Here is a 23,342-nt window from a genome sequence, read left to right as displayed (position 1 = left end):
GGCGTGCAGTCCTGGGCTGTAAACTACATCAACTGCATTGAGATACCGTAAATATAAAGGTCCAGCTCTAGGAGCAGAGTAATGGCAGAGTACCTTTTATTACATTTAAACAATGGCACTTACCGTTTCAAAGACAGGTGCAAATACTATGTTTATGGCAGATCAGTGGCCTCCAAAACATAGTGGTACAGTACAGGTACTTTGCAAGAGTAACTTCTTCTCTAAAGCACGATTAATCTGCCCATGCAGACATAAAACATAACCGCTGACTCTTTTTTCCCCATATAACAGTATAAATTCACTCTCTGGTAATGCAGCCAATAAACTGGAAAGGTTTATAAATATTATGACGTGGAAAATACAAATACCGCTTGAATATTCTGTACAATTGAATAACCAAGAATAATATTTGGTACAATGTGAACAATTAGCAAATCAGTTATAGGTGTCTTATAAATAATGCATAGTAAGTATAATAAAGAGAAACTAAATTTTTAAAAAAACAACACAAGACAGGCTTTGTCACATGCAGGGCACACAATGTTCAGCCCAGGGCAGCTGCTGCCTTAGTTACATCAAGTAGCTCCATGCAATTATTGCATATACCTTCCACACGCTGCCTAGATACCTGGAGCGATGAGAGAGACACAAATGTTAACAACTCTGACACTTTCTTCTTAGCCCTTCATTTTGAACAGAGATATATAGTGTATCTATACAGATTTATTTTCACGCCATCTTCCTACATTTAGTAAAACTGTAGGTTCATAAAAAATAAAAAAGCGCCTACGTCATCTAGCATTCCGCTATGGTAAGCCAAACTGGACAAATAGAAGGTACTAAAATACACAGATTGGTTCTTAATAATGTTTTATCTACATGATGTGTGCACACTGATATAAATCAAGTAATGGTTTCAGCAGAATGCCCCTTTAAATTATTTGTACCAAGACTGGAATGTAAAAATAAATGTCTGTCATACTAGGGCAGTGATGGCTAACCTGTGACACTCCAGGTGTTGTGAAACTACAAGTCCCAGCATACCCTTCCAGCAATAAGATGCTATATATTGGCAAAGCATGCTGGGACTTGTAGTTTCACAACACCTGGAGTGTCACAAGTAAGCCAACACTGTACTAGGGTAAGAGATATTTTTTTTTTAGGACTTGTTTCTAGTTCCTTTTCCAATTATCTACCATATTTTTGTTACCATTAACCAGCTTTCAAGAATTTCAATTCATACTACCTTCCATCATGTTAACCATTTTAGGTCAAGTATGATTAATTGTGGGACACTCATCTAAAGTGTGCAACACCTCTTACATGCTTTTCTTAATCAAATATAACCCCCACATACTGCAAATAAAGGAAACCGCCCTGTGGTGTTTGGCACTGGTGTACTCAGTCCACCTATTTACACACAAGCTCTACGGTCAAGCCATGGACACAGTATAAAACACTTGTCTTACCTTTTTGCCATGGGAAGATGGACAAAAAAAAAAGAAAAGAAATGAAAGCGATTCAGCGCTAGCTGGTTCCATGTAACAGATAAAGGACCCTGCCGTAGACATGGGTAGATGTTCAGGAAGCCATGATCGTGTCTTCCAAGGACGATTTACTTTTTTTTGTTTTGGTTACCACCACCAAAACCACATTGGGTTTAATTTCCTAATATATAGCCATTAACAGGCCATAGAAATTGGTGGGTACAACCGGAAGTAAAAGCCATATTCTCTGCATTAGTTTTTACAGATGCTATATGCGCACCTCTAAAGTGTTCCCCACACCCATATAGAATAGTAAGCCTGTATTCACACTCCAGCACTTAAAGTGCCCATAAACAGAATGACCTAGCTGCCATTTGGCTGAAGGATACAGCTGTTCGGTACTCAGGCTGAATGGGGACACAATTAAGTGCAATCAGATTTTACAGCCGTACTAGTTAACATTTGAAATATCTGAGCAAATGTTGATTGGGATGTGTGGTATATTTGCAAATTGCACCAAGTGGAAAAATAAATTAGAATAAATTTGTTTTTAAAAAAATACAGTTACCTACAAGCACCTGAAGAAATATTTAATATACACATATATAAATGCAATCATTCCCCAGTTTACCTTGCTTTCTGTGCCACCATGTTGAGAGGGTGGATATAGAATAAGACAAACTGAGCTGACTGCCTTTAAGGGGAAGGGGATTTATGGGTTGACAAAGAACATGCTGAATTGCTAGCTGTAAAGTTCTAAGATTCTGCTTAATTGGTAGCTCTACCAACCAGCCTTTTATAATGTACGCACAGGATACAGTTTCAGTTACTACCTTAGGCAGCAGAACGACAAGGTCAACCCCATCCCAAATGCAGATTTACCATCTCATGTTCATTATCCCAACAGAGCAGAATGTAGTAGCACAATCCACAAACCTCCTTTCCTGTCTCTTAATGAGTCCAAAGTAAAATAACCCTTAGAGCAAAGAACGAATGTCTCTGGACAACATGCATATACTCCCCATGTCATGTCAATGCTCCCATGTACCTGGTACCATTCATCTTCCAGCAACTAAAATCTTCCAGAAGACCCTGCATGATAAATATAACACCTCCCAGGAACAGGCTTTTAAAAGTTATCAGTACAAACAATAGCTAGATCAAACAAAAAGCAACTTTGATATCATCGTATCAAGAAGGGTAACCTGTATGTTGTATGCAAATTGTACTGTGCTGTAAGTTTTGGTTCATTTAATCAAATCTTTGTGTGTTTTTATAGGTAATTTTATATTAAAGTGTCTCTAATGTTTCCAACAGAGATGAACTACTTGGCAGGCTCCTTTGAAAACGCATTATTATTTTTTTTCCCCTCCGTTAGGTTTAAATACCTAGCATAAGACACCGGATCTTTTGACAAAAACCATCAATAAGAAACAAAATTATACATTTATTGAACTGCCTATGTGGACAACTCCATAAGAAGTCAAAAGCGTTAAACACTTCTACGAGCCTTTAAGCACACTTTCGGTAAGTGGAAAGTGTTTAAAAACACATAACAAAATCAGATAAAAAAATAAATAAATCTACTTGTGTAAATGAGTCCCAATGTTCAAAAAAGGTTGGATGCTCTACACAAGGTGTATTTGGTCACAAGTTGGTAAACAAAAAAAAAAAAAAAAAAAAAAAAAAGGAACATATTTGGTTTGTGTTCTTCCCTGACATAGGCAAAGTGACAGAATTTGAATGGTTACCATTACAATGACAGTGTCCAATCAGGTGAGCGAAACGCAGGGCACTATAATCAGTATTTGCAGCTCATTGTGCACTGGAAAAATGCACGTTCTTTCCTTAAGTGTCAGTGGCATGGATGAAACGTGGTATGGATGAAACGTGGTATGCACCAACCTCAGACCATTCCCCCATTTAACCAACAGCTCTCCTCTACCTCATTTGTTTGTATAACTGTTCAAATGGTATTCTAAGAACTCAAAGATTTTGTTTAAGTTAATCCTGTGTGAGAAAGACCAGACACCACATCCTGGTGACATAATTAGACAGCAGAAAATAACTTTTAAGAGTGAACAGATATGATCACTATAACAGCATAATCTTGGAAGGGAAAATCTCAGCAATAAGAAATAAACTAGAAAATATAACTTTGTGTTTACATGTTCACCTTGAAAAATAATAAAAATAAACATGTCACTACCAAACGCGCATAACATTGCAGCCAAGTAGTAAGCACAGTATTTGTGGCTGCACTTTCATAGCATCAATCAAGTGTTTGCTCTGAAGTGTTTTAGAGTAGGATTTCCTACAATCACTCTAAAGATGGGCAGCACTTTCAAACATGGAGAGTCCTGCAACCTCAAGAACAGCACACATTTTGCAGCATATTCAAAGGAAAATAAATACAATTACCAACATTATTTACCACCATCATAATGTAAACTTGCACTAATGTTCCAATTAGGTGGTATTATTAGGGTACTTGGTGCAAGGGATTTGTCTGGTTCAGACATGTATAATATGTTCTTCAGTGGAATACTCTGTTCATGAACGGCTTTCCACATGTTTTTATTGTATTTTTAAGGAAGTTTGCTGATGATAATGACTCAGTGCTCAGGTAGGAAGGATCTAGGAGTGGTAGCCACACTTCCTGGAAGAAAGCCCAGATCAATGGGAGAGATTACAGAGAGTGAAAGTTTGACCGTGTACAGTTCACCATACAACACAACTGCTTGTTAACATATTATATTTGGATTTTCAAGGAATCAAAAGTAGATCATGAATCTTTATGACCACAGGCCATAAAATAATCTAGAAAGTATTTTTTTAGTCACTGATGAAAAAACTTAGCATAGAATCAATACTAAACAAATCTGGCAGACTAACTAACATACCACAAAACCAATATAAACATGCAACAGGATACACACAAAAACATCTTACTTGAACTGAATAGTTTTTAGGAAAATAAAATAAGATGGGGGAGAAGTTTCTGATGGGAGATTTAAAAGCATTTCCGTCCAGTCTACAAAACCATCACACTTGGAGACAAATAGTAAATGAAAGCAGCAAAGACCCCATTCTATTATTTATTCTCTGCCACAAAGATACTTTTTGTGACAAGCCTAAAGAGTGCAATTATCAAATGATCCCACTGGAAGCTAAATTTATCAATGTGCCCAAAAAGAGTATACTATTAGCCCAGGGAGTCACATCCATATCATTAACTCCAACCCCACTCAGCCCTTTTACACCTATACCCCGATCAACTGAATAAGCATCACAGATATGTATGGGGTCACATTTTAAAAGCTACAAAGGCGGAGATAGCACAACTTTGGAAACAATCGTCACCTCCTACACTCCATAAGATAATTGCGAAAATCCATTTTAGCTTTCGTATGGAGACTTTGGACACTCCATACTCTATGTCACCTTCCTCCCCTATTGTTAAGTGGATATCATGGCACGTATCTACAACATATGGTGATGGATTCAGACTTATCCACCCTATTGATCCGCCTAACTATGCAAACTTCTCCACTTCCATCACACTACTTGTTTCCAGTCCAGATCTCCCTGTCACACCAACATCCGACCCTCTGATTAGTTAGAAGCTGATACTATATACTTTGCTGAATATTATGATGTCAAGTATACCACTAACTGAACAGAACACATACAAATGCACATATTCAATCAATCTTTCCATACCTACACCCCGTGTATGAGAATGGTCCATTTACAATGACCCCCTTATAGATCAGCTGATTAAGACAAAAGGTAAACACCCAAATAGGACTTCTGACAGACTGATAGTTTTATCACAAAATAATACAATTGAATTTCTCATGTGGTTTCATCCAGAAATGCTTATTTTGATACAATACAGTAGGTATTCTAGTAGTTGTAAAAGAATGATAGCCACCATCACTGCAAGCTGTACAGTGTGGATGTTTTATTACACCAATTAATTTCTGTTTCATCACACAAGCAGGTAAACAGATGTTTAAAACAATGAAGCGACAGGTGAAACATTGGGGCATGCATTTATTCAGCAGCTCAACATTTTTAGTTTATTGGCATTGCCACTCCAACCAGTTCCGCCACTGATCTGACTGCTATGGCACCACCTATTTCTGCTGCAGCAGTTCCCCACTATCTAATCAACTACTGCTCAATCATTAAGTAAAACAGAAAGTTGCTGGATGGGACTCATCTATCTTCTATGATTAGGGGACACATACAAGGGCTGAAGGACACAAACAATTTCATTCATTTATAATGACATTTGATAGAACAGATGACACACATAATTTGCTCTGGGATGAAAAGCAACAAGGAGTTCCATGCTGCAATTACACTCATGAGCAGCATATAATTAATATATTAGCTATTGCTAATGATCATTTTGCATGACAAGCAGTACAGACACAGATTACATAATATAGTTAGAATTTAATTCTTAAAATAAGCAGATTACAAAAACGGGTTCCTGTTGTAAGCAAATCAATTACACATTATTAAGTACAACTGATTTTAGGTAATAATTAACTTAAGGGAAATGTGTATAGCTTAAAACCAAGTCATTTGCTTAAGAAGAATAGAATATTGATGTGCCTGTCATACGAAAATAGGTCTGACGCAATAACAATTTTGCATGATTTGGCATTGCAGCAACAGGCCAAAACACATATCAAACCAAATAGAAACCGTCCTAAAATGATTTATGGGAAAGCAACAATGTCAGGGTTTGTTTGTGCTTTTTTATGAACTCCACTAAGACGCTATACTGCCCAAAATAGTGGTTTAACATGCACCTGTCACATAAGACAGGATCATTCTAATTTCTACTAGCAGCACTACTGAAGTGGTTTAACAATCATGGGACATGTCGCTCTGACAGAGAAATGTTGGCATATTTGCGAGCATATCCACTACATACCAAAACACTATTAACAGGTAATTACAAAAGCTTTTTGGAATATCTTCATTGAGACTAAGAGAAGAATTGGTGGGGATGGAAGTTTTAATCAGAAGAGTATTCCTCTTCCCACATGATGTTCACATAAATGTTATTTGTGCATGCTTTTGGGGAATCAAAAATGTTGCATAATTTGCACATTTGACTGTGTGTGACAACTCTGCTATCACAAAAGCTCTGTCAGCAAATGAAAAGGCTGCTTCATCATTTGCCAATGAAGGAAAAAGTGTCTTCAATTCTAAATCTATTTCACCTTAAGTGCGACATATACTGCAAGAGATTGCGTTGCATGAGCTTACATAATGCATTCTGTGTTAGACAAAAGAGCAAGTAGGACATAATATACAAACACAGTGGGAAGCGAAAACAAGATGACCTGCTAAGTACAGCCTCTGTACGTAGGTTGCCCCCCCATTCATGACAGAACAGCCGGGGACAAGCACAGCTGCAGGACTATTTCTGGATATCAAAATAACAGCCGGGCCCACACAGGCCTGACTGCATACCACTATCAAACACTGTACCAGTGTAGGAAGTGGGCAAAATGAAAGCATCACAGATGCATGCCAGTCTTCTTGCTGAATGCCACATTCAATCAACTTGCAAAAAACAAAGTAGTTACAAACTGTACCACCTGCTTTATAAGTATCTTGTTACAAAATTCATTGTTATATTGGAGCTATATTCCACATAAAATTACTTTATCCCAACTCCACCAGTAATAAATGCATGTTTTTAAAACAAAAGGTAAACATTCAACCTGACTGCAATTTCAATGTCTGCTTTCTTAGATATAGTATAATAAAAACTTGTTGGACACACCTTTCTCAAAGTTTAGGGGGGGGGGGGGGGAAACAAACCTACCAGGCTACAGAAAGATATTTATATAGATCAGAAATCTGGCATAAAAAGTTTATAAATACAGCAACAGATAATGTATCAGTATGAGATATCCAGACTCCAGTAACTTTATCTATCTGTACCTGTCAAACACATGTAGGTATGTAAGTGTCATCTCACTACATGCAGAGTGGAAACCACCCACACTGAAAGAAGGGAATGTATTCGTTGCAGGTATACACACCCTATGTTAGAGGTGTCACCTGTAGCTCTCCAGATGTGGAAATACACGTTGCACATGCCCAGCCAGCATTACTGTATGTGATGTTTATCTGATGTCCAGCCACATGCAACCTAACCTTGCTGTATGATCAGTCCTAATACCTCCTGCAATAGACTATAGCGTCCTATTCTGTTACACAGGACTCTGCAGTCACACAGGATTCCCATCTCCTCCTGCGTCTCATTCACCCACTCTCTCAAGCACAAGCGCTGTTATAAAGGTGGCTGCTCACCATAGGTCCCGGGACCCGGCCACTGTGCCCCCAGTTCCCCGGCATCTCACCTGAGTGCAGGTCAGCGTGTGGCTCCGCCGGGAGTTCCAAACTCTTTCCCTGGGACAGTCCCGGCCTCTCAAAACCGCGCATGCGCGCTCTGGGCGTGTCCAGGAGTGGACGGGGCAGGGTCACATGTGTAGCTCCTCCCTTCTTGACCCTGGTATGAAGCAGTGACAGTACTCTGCCTGTGGGAAGCCGGGGGGGCGGGTCTGTGTGTATGCCCAGCACATCATACATTGCTGGATCTCACCCTGGCTCCTGCACCATACTGCATCTCACCCATGCTGCATCTCACCCTTGCTCCTGCACCATACTGCAGGCTGGAGAATAGTTGTCATTCACACAAACTCATTATTATGTCAAAGTACTGACAGGATAAATATCTTGGTGTTCATAACACTAGGCTCATGCTCTCCTATACACTGTTCAGCAATCAACAATTATAATAGCTTCAAAGTAGAATGCAGTTTACACCCTAACAATTTATGTATACATTTAATATGACTTAATTGTGCTTATCCAAAAGCATTTTTGGAGACAAAAAAAACTATTTAATTTATTAATAATTATATATTTTTAAACGAGGTAGTTTGACTTGAAACCAACAGTAGTTAAAATGAAATAGATTTTTAATTAAGAATTATTGAACCATGTGTTCTAAAGCTGATTCCTCCGCGTCCCATTGTTATTTAATAATCTTTTCCTGCTGTTTCACTGGCAGGGTTTCAGGTCTTGACACCATCAGACTGTCCTTTTCCCTGCATGCACGTCTTGCATCAGCCTTCCTGTTGTCTAATAGGGATAGTTGCCTGTTTTTAATTAGGAAATAAAATTATTTTTTTAGGCAAAATCTTTGGGGATGGGTTTTGGCTAGGCACTGTATGTCTTTGCAATTATCAGGAAAACGTTACTATTATTATTGTAGATTTGTAAGGCGCCACAGTGCTCTGCAGCGCCGTACAGTAGGGAAAACAGTACATACATAAAACAAGTACATACATAAAACAAGGTCATACAATCAGACAAAATGTAGACATGAAAACACAGGGTATGAAGGCTGCTCATTAGAGAGCTTACATTCTAAGTGGAAGAGGGCGCAGCTGTAACAAGAGGAGCAAGTGTGGCTTAGAGTGGAGAATGGGACAGTTGTGATGGTGTGTTAGTGTGAATAGTATCATCAGGGATAAAGATAAGCTTTAAAAAAGAGATAGGTTTTCAGAGAGCAGTTAAGGAAAGACTGTGAGAAAGTCTGATTGAGCGTGGTAGGGAATTCCATAAGTGGGGAGCAGCACGGAACATGTCTTGTAGGCGGGAGTGAAAAATGGTTACCAGAGACGAGACAAGGTGCAGGTCAGAGGTAGATCTAAGAGGGTGGAAGGGAGAGTATTTTGATATGAGATTTGAGATGTATGAAGGGGTGGTGTTGTTGAGGGCTTTGTAGGTAAGGGTGAGTAATTTGAATTGGATTCTGGAGGACACAGGGAGCCAGTGTAGGGATTCAGTGTAGGGATTTGCAAAGTGGTCAGAGCTGGATTAAGGCTTCGGGGGGCCCGGGGCACTTAAGACAGGGGTGCCCCTAAGATCTAAAATTAAGGGCATAGTAACACATCCTGCATTACATCACCTACAGACCACAGTATGACACTTACAGCTCTCCCAGAGGGCTCGCTTAGGCTGTCTGCATAAGAAAAATCATTGCTTCCACAAACTAAAATACTGTACATTAAAACAATCATCAAAACACCACATTAAAATGGGTATTGACACCACACATTAAAACTAGCAATGATATCACACATTAAAAATACCATTGATAACGTACACTAAAACTAGCAATGATACCGCACGCTAAAACTAGCAATGATACCGCAAATTAAAATACCATTGATAATGCATCATTGGGCATGGCCAGGCCACCCTCCTACAGACAAAAAACCTGCATTGTTGTGTACACCATTGAACGGTCACCCAAAATTGGGATTGTCCCACTAGAATAACAATATTTCACAGACTTTGCTGCTCTCTCCTACCTGTTCTTCTCACTTTCACCACCTGTGCTGCAGGTTTCTTTAGTTGCTACTTGTCTGGATCCTGGAATGTTAGGGGCCCTATTTGGAAAAAAAAAATGGGTACATTTAGAAAATTACAGCCACCCCCAGCGTTAAATCAGTACCACCCATGATTAATAATTAGGCCTTCCTCCAGCCCCAACGTTAAAATAATAGTATTCACATTTAATAAATAAACCTATTTCCCTCCCTACAAACAGCCCCAGCAATAAATTAATAGTATTTACATATCAGAAATATACCTATTTCCCGCAACCGTCACTACCATTAAATAATTCATAGGCACATTTAATAAAGGGACCTCATTCTTCCCAAACTCACCCCCACATTCGGTAGCGCCCAAACCACCCCATCTTAAATTAATTGTCCCCACTATTGTGCCTCTCTCCCCCCCATTTTTCCTCATGCTGTGTCTCTCCCCCTTTTTCCTTACTGTGCCTCTCTTCTCCCCCTTTTTCCTTACTGTGCCTCTCTTCTCCCCCTTTTTCCTTACTGTGCCTCTCTTCTCCCCCTTTTTCCTCCATACTGTGCCTCTCTTCTCCCCCTTTTTCCTCCATACTGTGCCTCTCTTCTCCCCCTTTTTTCTCCATACTGTGCCTCTCTTCTCCCCCTTTTTTCCTTATTGTGCCTCTCTTCTCCCCTTTTCCTTACTGTGCCTCTCTTCTCCTTTTCCCTTACTGTGCCTCTCTTCTCCCCCTTTTTCCCTTACTGTGCCTCTCTTCTCCCTTTTTTTTCCTTACTGTGCCTCTCTTCTCGCTCTTTTTTCCTTACTGTGCCTCTCTTCTCCCCCTTTTTCCTCCATACTGTGCCTCTCTTCTCCCCCTTTTTTTTTTTACTTACCTTTCTTTTAGCTTCTTTCTTCTCTTCTGTCTTCTTGTTTCTTTCCTGGTCCTCTCCGCGCTTCTCCTCACTGAATGACAGGTGTGACTTGATGACGTCACGCCTGTCATTCAGTGTTAACAGTGCAGAGAGGGAGGAGGAGGGACGCCAGCGCCGCGGTGAGGTGAGTATATCTTTTTTTTGTTTTTTCTTTCTTTTACTACCCTGCTCCCCCCACCAACGAAGGGAGCCCCGAACACGCCAGCCCGCAAGCCCCCCTCCCCCCAGGCGCCGGGGGGGGGGGGGGCGCAATTGGAAAAAGAAAAAAAAAAGAATAAAAAAAAAAATCAGGTTAGGAGCGCGGCCGGCGGGGGGCCCTCGGAGAGAGGGGGGCCCGGGGCACGTGCCCCCTGTGCCCCCCCCCTTAATCCGGCTATGAAAGTGGTGCAGTAGATGTGGAGCAGTGAGAGAGGAAGATGACTTTCAATGCTGTTTTGGGCATGTTTGTAAATTGGTGCTGGGTAGTCTACCCTGCTAGACTATCACCCCTTGCTGAATTCTTTCTAACATGTATTTGGCATTGTCCTGCCTTTTCAACATTAACAAAATAAAAAAACATCTATGCTCTATTTGCTTGTATTCATTATTCCAAATGCAGACTGCAAATATATTGTACTTTCTTTATTCCACTCCATTTTGTTCCATTTTCTGTTATGCTCATTAGCTTTCATGCACTGGATCGTGAATATTCCACAGGGAGCAATAATGCTTACACACGCAACAAAATCCATGCACATTCACTAAAAATGCCCCAAAGATTAACTGTCCATATACATACATCACATGCCCCTGTGTCTGAGAACTAACTTGCAGCGAAAAAAGGGTCAATATGGCAGAATACTACCTTTTTGTTCCAACGATGGGTTTCTAGGCAATGTGGATATTTATACAGAATACAGCATGAGCATAGATACAGAGTATCCAATATACATAATAACATAGGCGTTGTGCAAATTGGGCAAGGAAAAAAAGCAGAGACACAAAAAAAAATGCTAGGACACGTCTTCAAAATCTGGACTGTACTTGCAATTGCAAATCAGTGATATCAACTATGCAGGTGGCTAAAGGGCACATTTAGGGGGTTAGGATTTATATATATATATATATATATATATATATATATATATACATATATATATATATATATATATATATACATATACATATATACACAGTCCATTTTTGGTGGAACAGTCTGATTTTCAGCTGTCACCAGCTGTTTAGCCTATATTTGGGACATGGCTTGTTGGACTAAAGCAAAGCTCTGGTAGATAAAGGGGCTGTCTAGGTGAATCAGAGGTGGAGCCAGTTTTGTCACCTATATATTTCGAATAAAATGTTTGGAAGTATGCATAAGTATCTGTTTATTGGTTCAGTTCTGTAGAGAATCTTGAGCTGAATTTTGGTGGACAGAGAGAGTCACAGCATGATGATGTCATATGTGAGGAGATTGATGTTTCAGTTAGGATGATGTCAGAGGATCAGTTTTGAAGACTGCATTTTCACCTCAGTTTCAGTAGTGGTTCTGATTGGACAATGGGAAACATGGGGGCACTGTGCCACATGTGTGCTTTACTTCTTAAAATTTTGCATGAAGCTTTTCCAGCTTAATTTCAATCACCCCACTTTAATCTGTCACTTTACTGTAAAAGCTGAGACTATGTTTCCTCTGTAATAGTGGACTCTTTTCATTATCCTTTCTTACTCTTCGTCTGAGCTATATTAATAAAATTATTATTATTCTTATTATTATTATTATTATTATTATTATTATTATCATCTTGGTATTTTCAAAGAAAGTGCAGTACAAAAGACTTATGAATCACAAACGTTTTCCACAATGGCGGCTGGTTTGGGCCTGATTAAACACACAAGGGTTAATCTAATTATGTATTGATGAACATTGAAGCTTTGCCTGTAGTCTGCGTGCACTCTGTAATCTTGCTACTACATTACTACATGCCACCGAGCCAACCTTGTACCTCTGTGTGCTATCTAAGGCTGAAGCCCATTGGTTCCATCTGTTATCTATCTCTGAACTATTACTGTGCTCCGTTCCTGCATTGGCTGTGTCAGGTTCCATCTGCTGCTATCTATTACAGAACTATTACTGTGCTCCGTTCCTGCATTGGCTATGTCAGGTTCCATCTGTTATCTATCTCTGAACTACTACTGTGCTCTGTTCCTGCATTGGCTGTGTCATGTTCCATCTGCTGCTATCTAGTACAGAACTATTACTGTGCTCCGTTCCTGCATTGGCTGTGTTCGGTTCCACCTGCTGCTATCTAGTACAGAACTATTACTGTGCTCCGTTCCTGCATTGGCTGTGTCATGTTCCATCTGCTGCTATCTAGTACAGAACTATTACTGTGCTCCGTTCCTGCATTGGCTATGTCATGTTCCATCTGCTGCTATCTAGTACAGAACTATTACTGTGCTCCGTTCCTGCATTGGCTGTGATCAGTTCCACCTGCTGTTATCTGTCACTGAACTATTGTTGTGCTCCATTCCTGCATTGGCTGTGTTGGCGATGTACTGCATAGCTGACACTATATCATCTTATCACCTTGTTCTTTTGTGTTTACCATTCCGGGTCCTTGAGTCCAGCTCACTACAGGTGTCCAGTCAATGCACGGATCTCTTATCAGATGAGTCTTTCAGACTAGTTTCCAGCAATCCTGTTACCTGTATACTGATCCTACTCTCTGCTGACTATTGCTGCCAGCTGCCTGCCATTCTGGCCATGCATTGTTTGACAACATTTTATTTCTTTGCCTGTTGTCTGTGTGCAGTCGGTCACTAGCTACTAGTTCATCTCACTACAAGTGTCAATGCTGAACTTCTTCCAGCTTGTTCACTTCATTGCCAGTTAATTACTGATCCGATTGTGAGTATATCTTCCTGCAAGCGATGGTGCTGAGTTTCGTTGCAGCTTGTCCATTTCATGGTCAGTGATTTCTTATTCAGGTCATGGATATCTTCTATTGCAAGTTACTGTGCTGTACCTTCCGGCAGCCTGTCAGTTTCATCTGCATTGGGACTGATGATTACCATTCAGGGTCTGTGAGTGCCTTCTGTTTTATTCAGTATTAACATGAGCTTATGTGTTGACCAGCATCAACTTGTCTTTCTTATGTGCTGATAGTAACAGAATATGCAAATTATCTGCTGCCTATGAAGAATATTAACTGTGTATGTATATCTCTGTATATTTCGACTTCTTCTAAGTGTCAAATTATTATCTATGCATTATGAATCCACTACATTTCAGGCCTATTTGAAGTCCTGTTCTATATTATTAAAGTAGTATTGGAGATGAATTGCTATTCAAATTAAAGATTGAACTCTTATCATTCTAAATCTGTGTTGTCTTGGTATTGTGCTACCTGGTGGAGTTAGAGGTAATCAGCAACGGGGTCTAATCCTGCTTGAGTTCAAAATAGGTCCTAATAGGTGGCACACAGGGTCAGCATCGCCATAAACAGAGCGTAAAACAGTACAGTACTGTTAGGAAATCACAGGAATTACAAAGTGATGTTGTATTAAAAACAACATGGAGTTTATTGTAGTTCTCATTTAATAATTATTCAAATACAAGCACTCTGGATATTGCAGTAAGAGCAGATAGGAAATACATAGGCTCCGAGGTAATGCAGGCATGAATAATCAGTCAAAAGACAATGTAGGAATAAATGCAGGAATATAACAGTCTTCAAAACAGATATATACATAGTCTTTGTTGCAATCCAGATATCTAAACACTGTCTCTGAGATCATGCTCTTGCAGATATACACAATCTTTAAGGCAATGCTAGAATATAAACAGTATATTTTAGGCACAGCTGGTGCAGATTTACACTGTCTTTAAGGTACTGTAAGAATATAACACAGAGTTCAGCAATCAATGTGAAGTCCCCAGAGCTCGCAATAGATAATTACAACAGTCTGTGCCTGGGGATACTGTGTTGAGCTATATAAAAAGTATACAGATGCAAAGCTAGATATCAGGAGACAAATTAAATCAGAACCAGGAACCTGTAGACTTGAAAGATGCAAAGTCAGGTATCAGGAACCAGGAGACAAACACATGGAGAGCTAGGAGCTAGTGATGCAATGTCAGAAGCACATAGAACACAGATTCAGGTACCAGGAAGCTAGGATGTAATGCTATCACTGGCAATGAGTGCAGGCCAGGTGAGAGCTTATAAAGTGCAGTCTTCCAATCAGCACTCAGAGGATGACACACCTGGACTGCATGACAGATTTGAATAACCAGCAGAATGCAAGGCAGATGAAAACCTAACAAGTCCAGTACATTACATAACAAGACAGTACAATACATTAAACATCAAATTGAGACAGAACATTATAGAGCATCTTAGAACACATCACAATACAGCTACAGATATCCAAACAACCATCATGAGTTGGAGGGCAGGGCATTGAGCTTCCCTGTAGCTTGAACAAACAAGCAGGGGATAGAGATGGAGCAGATCAATGAGCCTGTGCCCAGGATCATTGGCATAGCAAACAGGGACAGAGTTGCTGGTGGAGTTAGGAGACATGTTATGTATGGAAGCCAGTGGATAAGAGCCCAGGGAGGAAGTGCAGGATAAAGTTTGCAAAGGGCGTGGCTAGTGAAAGAGGGCACGAGTGAGGGGCTAATTATGGTTCCTCTGTATTTTCTAGTTATTTTCATCCCCACCTCCTTATGTCTTGTCTGTGTTTGGCTGTTTTCAGCCCCCCTACTCATGATCCTTCTATATTATCTGGCTGGCCCCGTCCCCCCTTTGATATCTCTATATAATCTTGCTATTTTTATCCCCCCTCATTATATAATATATATGCAGGCCAGTGGTATGGACCAGAAAATTGGGAATTTTTACAGCGGAGAGTGAAATATTGGTAGGCTATTAATTGTGTCATTTCCAAAGTTTATTTTGATCTAAAATGGATAACTTAAAATCAGGATTTTTTCATCTTGATTTTGTCTGCCTTAAGGGTCTGACTGCAATAAATGTTCTGCTTATGTTTAAATGATAATAATGTGCAAAGATATATACAGAGGAAAAGAATCTTATTTAAAAAAAAGTAGATGTGTTATTACATAGCAAAGTCTAGTATAAATTAAACAATAGTTGGATGTCTCCATTGATGTTAAGCATGCGGCTATAAAATACCAAACCAATATAATAAAATAGTCACAAAATGTCAATAAAATACAGACACATTTTTGAAATAACTTTTATTGAACTAAAACTCCCAAATTTATTATTCATCAATGTATTAAGTTAAAAAGAAACCTTATTGTATTCCAAGGTGATATTCATGTAATCCAAAGGCAAAAATGTATAATGCAAGGGAATTCGTCTTGTAATCTATGGGAAATGTCCTTCAACGGGTATCTTTTGGATCCTTAGCCTGCTAGGTTTAGCGCCACCTACAGGGAGGAGCGGAGTCTAACGGGACAGAAGGTTTTCATCAGTAACCCCTGCAAGGGAGTTTGGGTTTAGTGGCTTCTGCCCCACCAGTCGTAGTGCTCGACGTAGGCACCCAGCGACACCCTAGTGCTGAATGGAGGAGGATACGGCGGAGACAATGGTCTGTAAGAGAAGTTCAGGGAATCCTGGTGGCTAGGAAGGAGGAGCTAGATTGGCAGGTAGATACTATGTGGCAGGTATACACTAAGTTCCAGGTAGCATGGGAGCTGGAGACTGAATCAGAAGCTGAGATATACTGTAGCAGGTATACACGAGGGTCCAGGTAGCTGCAGCAGGAGGCTGGATCAGAAGGTGAGATATACTATGTCAGGTATACACTAAGGTCAAGGTAGCATGGGAGCTGCAGATTGGATCAGAAGGTGAGATATTATCACGCGCCGGGTGTTCAGGCAGCGCACCTGACACCCGGCAGACTCACCTCTCATCGGTGCTCCACTTCCCGCTGGGCGCCGCCATCTTGGATTCGGGTCTGCGCATTATTCTAATTTCCCTGCTCTCTGCTGATTGGTCCTTCTCCCTGGCGGCAAGTTTAAAAGGCACCTCCTCTCTATCTTCAGTGCCTGTTCTTCGTGTTACCTCCTGGTGATTGAAGTGGCTTCCTGTTACTTTCCAGTGATTCACCTCCATTCTGGACTGCAGAGCTGACGCTCATCTTCGGACATCTCCACTACATTATCTTCAGAGCTGACGCTCATTCTCCTGAACTTTTACCACATAGTGGTCTGCAGAGCTGACGCTCAATCTACCAAACTCTCCGCCACATAGTGGCCTGCAGAGCTGACGCTCACTCTACGGGACTCTCCGCCACATAGTGGCCTGCATAGCTTACGCTCATCTCCAGACATCTCCACTACATTTGTCTTCAGAGCTGACGCTCATTCTCCTGAACTTTTACCACATAGTGGTCTGCAGAGCTGACGCTCGCTCTACCAAACTCTCCGCCACATAGTGGCCTGCAGAGCTGACGCTCACTCTACGGAACTCTCCGCCACATAGTGGCCTGCAGAGCTGACGCTCACTCTATTAACTTTAAATTTCAGTGTACAAATAAGCTATCAAGTATTTGTGTGCTACATGAAAAAACAGTCAGTATTTCACTTATGTGCAAAACAGAACACTCATTTGCACCCCTTGCATTGTAACATGGTTTTGTCCAGGAGACTGAAATAAGAATCCTCTTCATTTAAGATCCTTAATGAATCAGGCCCTAAGTGACTTGGCCGGTCATGTTTTGTCTCAGCCAAGTGGTCCTCTCCTGGGAGCAGCCAACACCGTGACAAGGATATTGTATATAGCACCACATATGGCTTCAATTTCTATGTTTGCCACTAGATATTGTTAAGATAATAATAATAATAATTACTATTATTATTTATTTGGTAACAGAAATGGATCATATGGATTGGTGTATTATACTTGGCAGTCAATATGTATATTGACAGTAGATATGCACAGCAGATTACACTTGCACTACATATAGACTAAACATATATTTGGTGCCTCTTCTATGACTGCAGTTGAAGAGAGGATGGAGAAAAAAATAGTAAGAACAAATTAGCACATTGAGCCTGACATAGCCAATGAACATGATCATAACATAATTCTGTTACACTCTTTACAGACAACACTACACATTCTCAGTATTATTATTATTTATTTATAAGGCACCACAGATTCCGTAGCGCCTGATACAGTAGCAAGTAACAAATAGATAAGGTAATACTCATAAATAGCACAGATGAGTGTGAGTAATGCTATGGGGACTCACACAGAGTACAGCAAATTACATGACAGGATGTACAAGGGAGTCAGACAGTAGACAGACATTGGACCCTGCCTAACATTACATGATAACTGCACATTATAATAACATAATGTGAATACCAGCATAAGACAACACAACTACCCAACATGACATGATTATAATGCAATAATATAATATGCAACACATAGCTAACATGACCTGAACACTGGACATACTTGTGCTAAAATTGTAGTAGACTATACAAAGCTAGGATACTACACCGTCCATTAGATACTACACTGTCCATTGGACACGTTCATGATACCATACATGTCTACCGTTTGGGAAATCCCAGAGCAGAGGTCCAAAGGGCAAGTGCTGGGGGTGTGACAATTCATTCTGCATCATCACTGTCCTGCTGCCAACTGTCCAATGCCATGATTTGTGTCAGCGAAGGGTGGGGCTCGATACAGCAAATTGTGCCCTCATGACCCTGCCCACTTTGCAAGGAAGTTGGGCAGGATCCGGGTGGGTATGATAAACTCTGTGAATACTTAGGACACTACACAAACCTACCCAACATGAAATAGGAAGACTTTTTCCTAGCAGACTTCCTGTCTTTAATTCTATTGACGGACACTGCAAACAGTAATCTTTTGTCTGAAATGGCAGGTAGAGAAACATAGTTTCATCATCAACATCATTATTTATTTATATAGCGCCACTTATTCCGCAGCGCTGTACAGAGAACTCACTCACATCAGTCCTGCCCCATTGGGGCTTACAGTCTAAATTCCCTAACACACACACAGACAGAGACAGACAGACAGACTAGGGTCAATTTGTTAGCAGCCAATTAACCTACCAGTATGTTTTTGGAGTGTGGGAGGAAACCGGAGCACCCAGAGTGTCACAAAGGTGGCTTCGGTACCTGCAAGTATTAGCACTACTACGTAAGGAGGCGCGGAGTCTAACACGCCGCCGATATTCACCAGGGACCCCACAAGGAAGTTTGGACTTCGCGGCGAGCGACGTGCAGGTCGCGGCCCTCCCAGGTAGCTACTTGCGAGGTGACAGGCAAATCCGTAGTCGTACAGGCAGAGTCAGGAACCAAGCGGGCAGATAAGGTACCGAATCAGGAGGCAGAGAATAGTCAGCAGGCCGAGGTCAAACTGGAGTAAACAAGACAAGACAAAAGGAGAATCCAAAGGCGAGGTCAGGAAGCCGGGTCAGTAACAGGAATCAAACAGGTAGAATGTAATATATATCACAGGGACGCTGGAGGCTAGATAACTAGTTGCTCTGGCATCCTAGTGGTGTCAGAGCAGGATATATATAGGAAGTACTTATCTCTCATTGGTGGACAGTGATTTGGCGGTCAGACACGCTGACCGCCGTCAGGAAGCTCAGCAGCGCGTCCCGTTGTTATGGCGACGGGCACGCATGCGCACCACGCCGCCGGAAGAAGCGTCTCCGTTGCTTAGCAACAGGGCGCTCAGAGAGAGACAGACGTCCGTCCCTGCTTAGCGTGGAGGCGCGGGGACGGCGTCTGACACAGAGGAAACCCACGCAAACACAGGGAGAACATACAAACTCCTCACAGATAAGACCATGGTCAGGAATCGAACTCATGACCCCAGTGCTGTAAGGCAGAAGAACTAACCACTACGCCACCATACTGCCCTATAGTTTGCACTCATTTGCATAACAAGTATAAATACAGTCAAATACGTTGCATATATATTTGTAAATGTGATTGGAAGCATAAAAACTTGTACTTTATGCTTAGTGGTCCTTTGAAGTTTTTGTGCTTACATTAATGCCAGTGGAAGTTCGGAACTCTTCACCTATGGAATCATCAGAGCGTTGGCGACTTTTACACACCATGCGCCTTAGCAGACATTGAACCCGTTCTGTGATTTTATGTGGTCTTACGCTTCGTGGCTGAGTTGCTGTTGTTCCTAAACGCTTCCACTTTCTAATAATATCACTTACAGTTGACCGTGGAATATCCAGCAGGGATGAAATTCCACGAACTGTCTTATTGCAAAGGTGGCATCATATCACAGTACCACACTTGAAGTCACTGAGCTCTTCAGAATGACCCTTTTTGTATCACAAATGTTTGCAAATGGAGACTGCAAGGCTAGGTGCTTGATTTTAGACACCTCTGACAACAGGTCTGATTGAAACACCTCAATTCATTAATTAACCGGTGTGGCCAAATGCATTTTGTCCATATAGTGTACTTAGGGGTAAATTTATCAAGCTACTAGTTTCTGGCGGGTTTGCAAAGTGGAAATGTTGCCTATAGCAACCAATCAAATTCTAACTATCATTTTGTAAAATGTACTAATTAAATGATAGCTATAATCTGATTGGTTGCCATAGGCAACATCACTACTTTTCAAACCCGCCGGAAACTCGCAAGTTCATACATTTACCCCTTAAACTGTACAGCACAATTGTACAGATACAGTGGGCCTCATCTATGAAGCACAAAATGGCCTTGGTGTTGTGTGCCTAGATATCTTGCTGTTTGTGGAGCAAGATAGTGAGTTTGCACCTCCTGATGGAATGAGTTGTATGGTGTTAGACTCACCCGCTCGGCGCGCCGCACTTCCTGGTAGTCCCGGCGGCGATCACCTGACCTAGGGGCGGGGATTTCAAATCCTATTTCCCTCTGCTCTGCCACACTATCTGTGAGTTTTCAGCGCCTGGCTTTCTCTCTCGTGTGCTTTTCCCTGTGAGTTCCTAGCGTCTCCTGGACCTGGATTTATTACAGTGTACCGACCCGGCTTGTCTCCTGACTACTCTTCTGGTTGTCCCCTGGCATTACTGTTTGGTTTACTATGTACCGACCCGGCTTGTCTCCTGATTACTCTGCAGCTTCTCTCCTGGCACCTCTATTGGATTATACTGTGTACCTGGCTATTCTTAAGTGTCTCCTCGGGTACCGCTGCTGGACTGATTACTGTGTACCGACCCGGCCTGTTTCCCGACTGCTCTCTTGTTATACCCCTGGTGCCGTGACGCGGAGAGATCCCTGCATATCAACCCGGTGATACCTCTCTGGATACTACAGTTAGTGTGTCACTATTTACATCTTGTGTGCTACTGTTACCCTGCTGTCCATCTCATAGAACCTTATCCTTACGTTGGTAGGTTAACCTGGGGGCCGTGACCTGCGGTTCTCCGGCAGCAAAACCCAACCTGCCTTGCAGCGGTTCTTGGAGAAGACCGGGAGGGCCGTTAGACTCCGTCCCTGGGAAGGCCGGCACAAATACCGACTAAGGTAATTTCCGAATTGTAACATATGGCTTGATTCATGGAATAGTGCAAAATAATTCTTGAAATGAGATAGAAGGGTTTAGAGAGGTGTTCCTTGCAGTGCAGAGCGGCACATGGCCATTTCCACTCTGCAAAAAGACTTCTTTTTTTGTACCATCTCTGAGCTGTCAGAAAACGGGTCTCATCCTATAATTTCAAATTGATGCCTTCTGCTTCTGCCAGTTGCACTTGAGTGAAGCAGCACATTTTCAGGCACACGCCGAGCAATGTAATAAACCCACACAAAATTTCCACATATAATAAAAGAACTCTCCACATTCTTATGATTTATTTAAGCCATAAATAAGGCTGAGCCGAGAAGTATTTTAGGAGAAAAATGGAGATGTTTTATTTAATGAAAAGGGTGCTTAGAAATTTTCTTTGAGGTTGAACTTTTGATGTGATGTTTACACTTTCACCCAGTGCGTATCTTCGGATCTTTTCTCCCTCTCAGCACAACTAGTATGTGGCGTGTCGCATGAAAGAGGAGACGTGCACCATAATAAGTGCTGGGCAGACGCACCAGTGTAAACACATTGTATTTTGCGTAGCGCATTCACTGTGCACCTTAAATTATGTCCATCAATATTGTAACATCTGTCTATTAGTTTTCATGCACTTATCTACAACAAAGCATGTATGTGTGTACATATTTTTTTCCCTGTTTTTTGAATCTTATTCGATTTTTTGCTAATAATAAGTTGGTGGGGATTAGGGGTACAAAAGAGAAATGGGTGGGGATACCATCTCCAATTGAACAATAAGTACATTTTACTTGAGGCGATATAAGCTGTACAGCAAGTAAACTTAACAGTACATGAATATTCAACAAGCAAATAAACTTAACAGTACTTCAATAATCAACAAGCAAGTAAACTTAACAGTACTTCAATAATCAACAAGCAAGTAAACTTTACAGTACTTCAATAATCAACAAGCAAGTAAACTTAACAGTACTTCAATAATCAACAAGCAAGTAAACTTTACAGTGCATACGTAATCAATAAACAAGTAAACTTTGAAAATATGGAGAGAGATTCAATCTGAGGGACAGGGGCGAGGAGGGGGGAGACCAGGGAATTGTCAATGTAGGAAGAAGGGAGACGACTGAAGTGAAGACAAGACAAAGGCATTGGGCACAGAGGTTGAACTTTTACAGTGTGTACATATTTTTAACCTCTATCGCTCCCTGTATTCACCCATCCCATAACTTCTTATTTTTGTTGTGACCTTTGTTATATTTGACTATTACAGCGTTATTTCATTATCGTCATAATCAGACAGCATCAATAAGCAGAAGGTTACATTAAGCAAGAATCGGAGCAAGTCTTGACACGCCCGCCATATAAAAGATTGCGAGAATTACTAATTGCCAAACATTCCTCCCTATTTTTATTTAAAATATATGATAATACAAATCCTGGTAAGAGAGAGAAGCAAAAGTAAAGTTTCTCCAAAGATCTTACAAACTGGTGAAACAACAGACAGTTAATCAAAATATATCACATTAAACCAGCATTGACATTGCTAGACAAGGCTAGAAATAATTTAGGAAATATAGGAAGACACGCTTACGTTTTTGCAGTTGGTGCACATAAATTCTCCATCATGGTTGGCTAATCTGATAATCTCCCCAGTGGGTATACATTCAATTTTGAGCTCCATCTTTTCATGAGCACAGAGGAGAACTTTGCGCTATCCAGAAAGTGGACTGCTGTGTAATAACCAAGACCACTTTTAGCATGTACTGTACTCCTGTCAATCCACAAACCATCTGCGGCGTCTAGACTACAGCTAACTGGTTGTAGGGAAGTTAAGGAAGGACTGGAAACCTCATTGCTCTGAGAAGGTTATTTTAAGTGGATAATCCGGAATTATATGTTTATACAAAGTCAAGGTGAGAATGCTGACAATGAAAGTTCACGAGCGCCTTCCAGGAGGT

The 23,342-nt window shown here is 40.9% G+C and overlaps 1 protein-coding gene across 3 annotated transcripts in view; it reads right to left on the bottom strand.

Moving 5' to 3' along the window:
• The window catches only part of MYO1C (myosin IC), a 97,777-nt gene extending 74,781 nt beyond the window's left edge, over positions 1 to 22,996 (bottom strand). The window contains exon 1 of one of the 3 annotated variants that reach the window (XM_075196722.1): positions 22,976 to 22,996. In XM_075196722.1, the coding sequence (XP_075052823.1) occupies positions 22,976 to 22,996 (21 nt within the window). Of the gene's footprint in view, positions 1 to 7,835; positions 7,973 to 22,975 lie in introns of those variants that run through there. The other 2 variants (XM_075196724.1, XM_075196721.1) reach the window with 2 other exon arrangements.
• Positions 22,997 to 23,342: the final 346 nt, after the last annotated feature.

This window comes from Mixophyes fleayi, chromosome 2, assembly GCF_038048845.1.
Source record: "Mixophyes fleayi isolate aMixFle1 chromosome 2, aMixFle1.hap1, whole genome shotgun sequence".
NCBI classification, from domain to species: Eukaryota; Metazoa; Chordata; class Amphibia; order Anura; family Limnodynastidae; genus Mixophyes; species Mixophyes fleayi.
This window is presented reverse-complemented; position numbering and strand designations above follow the sequence as displayed.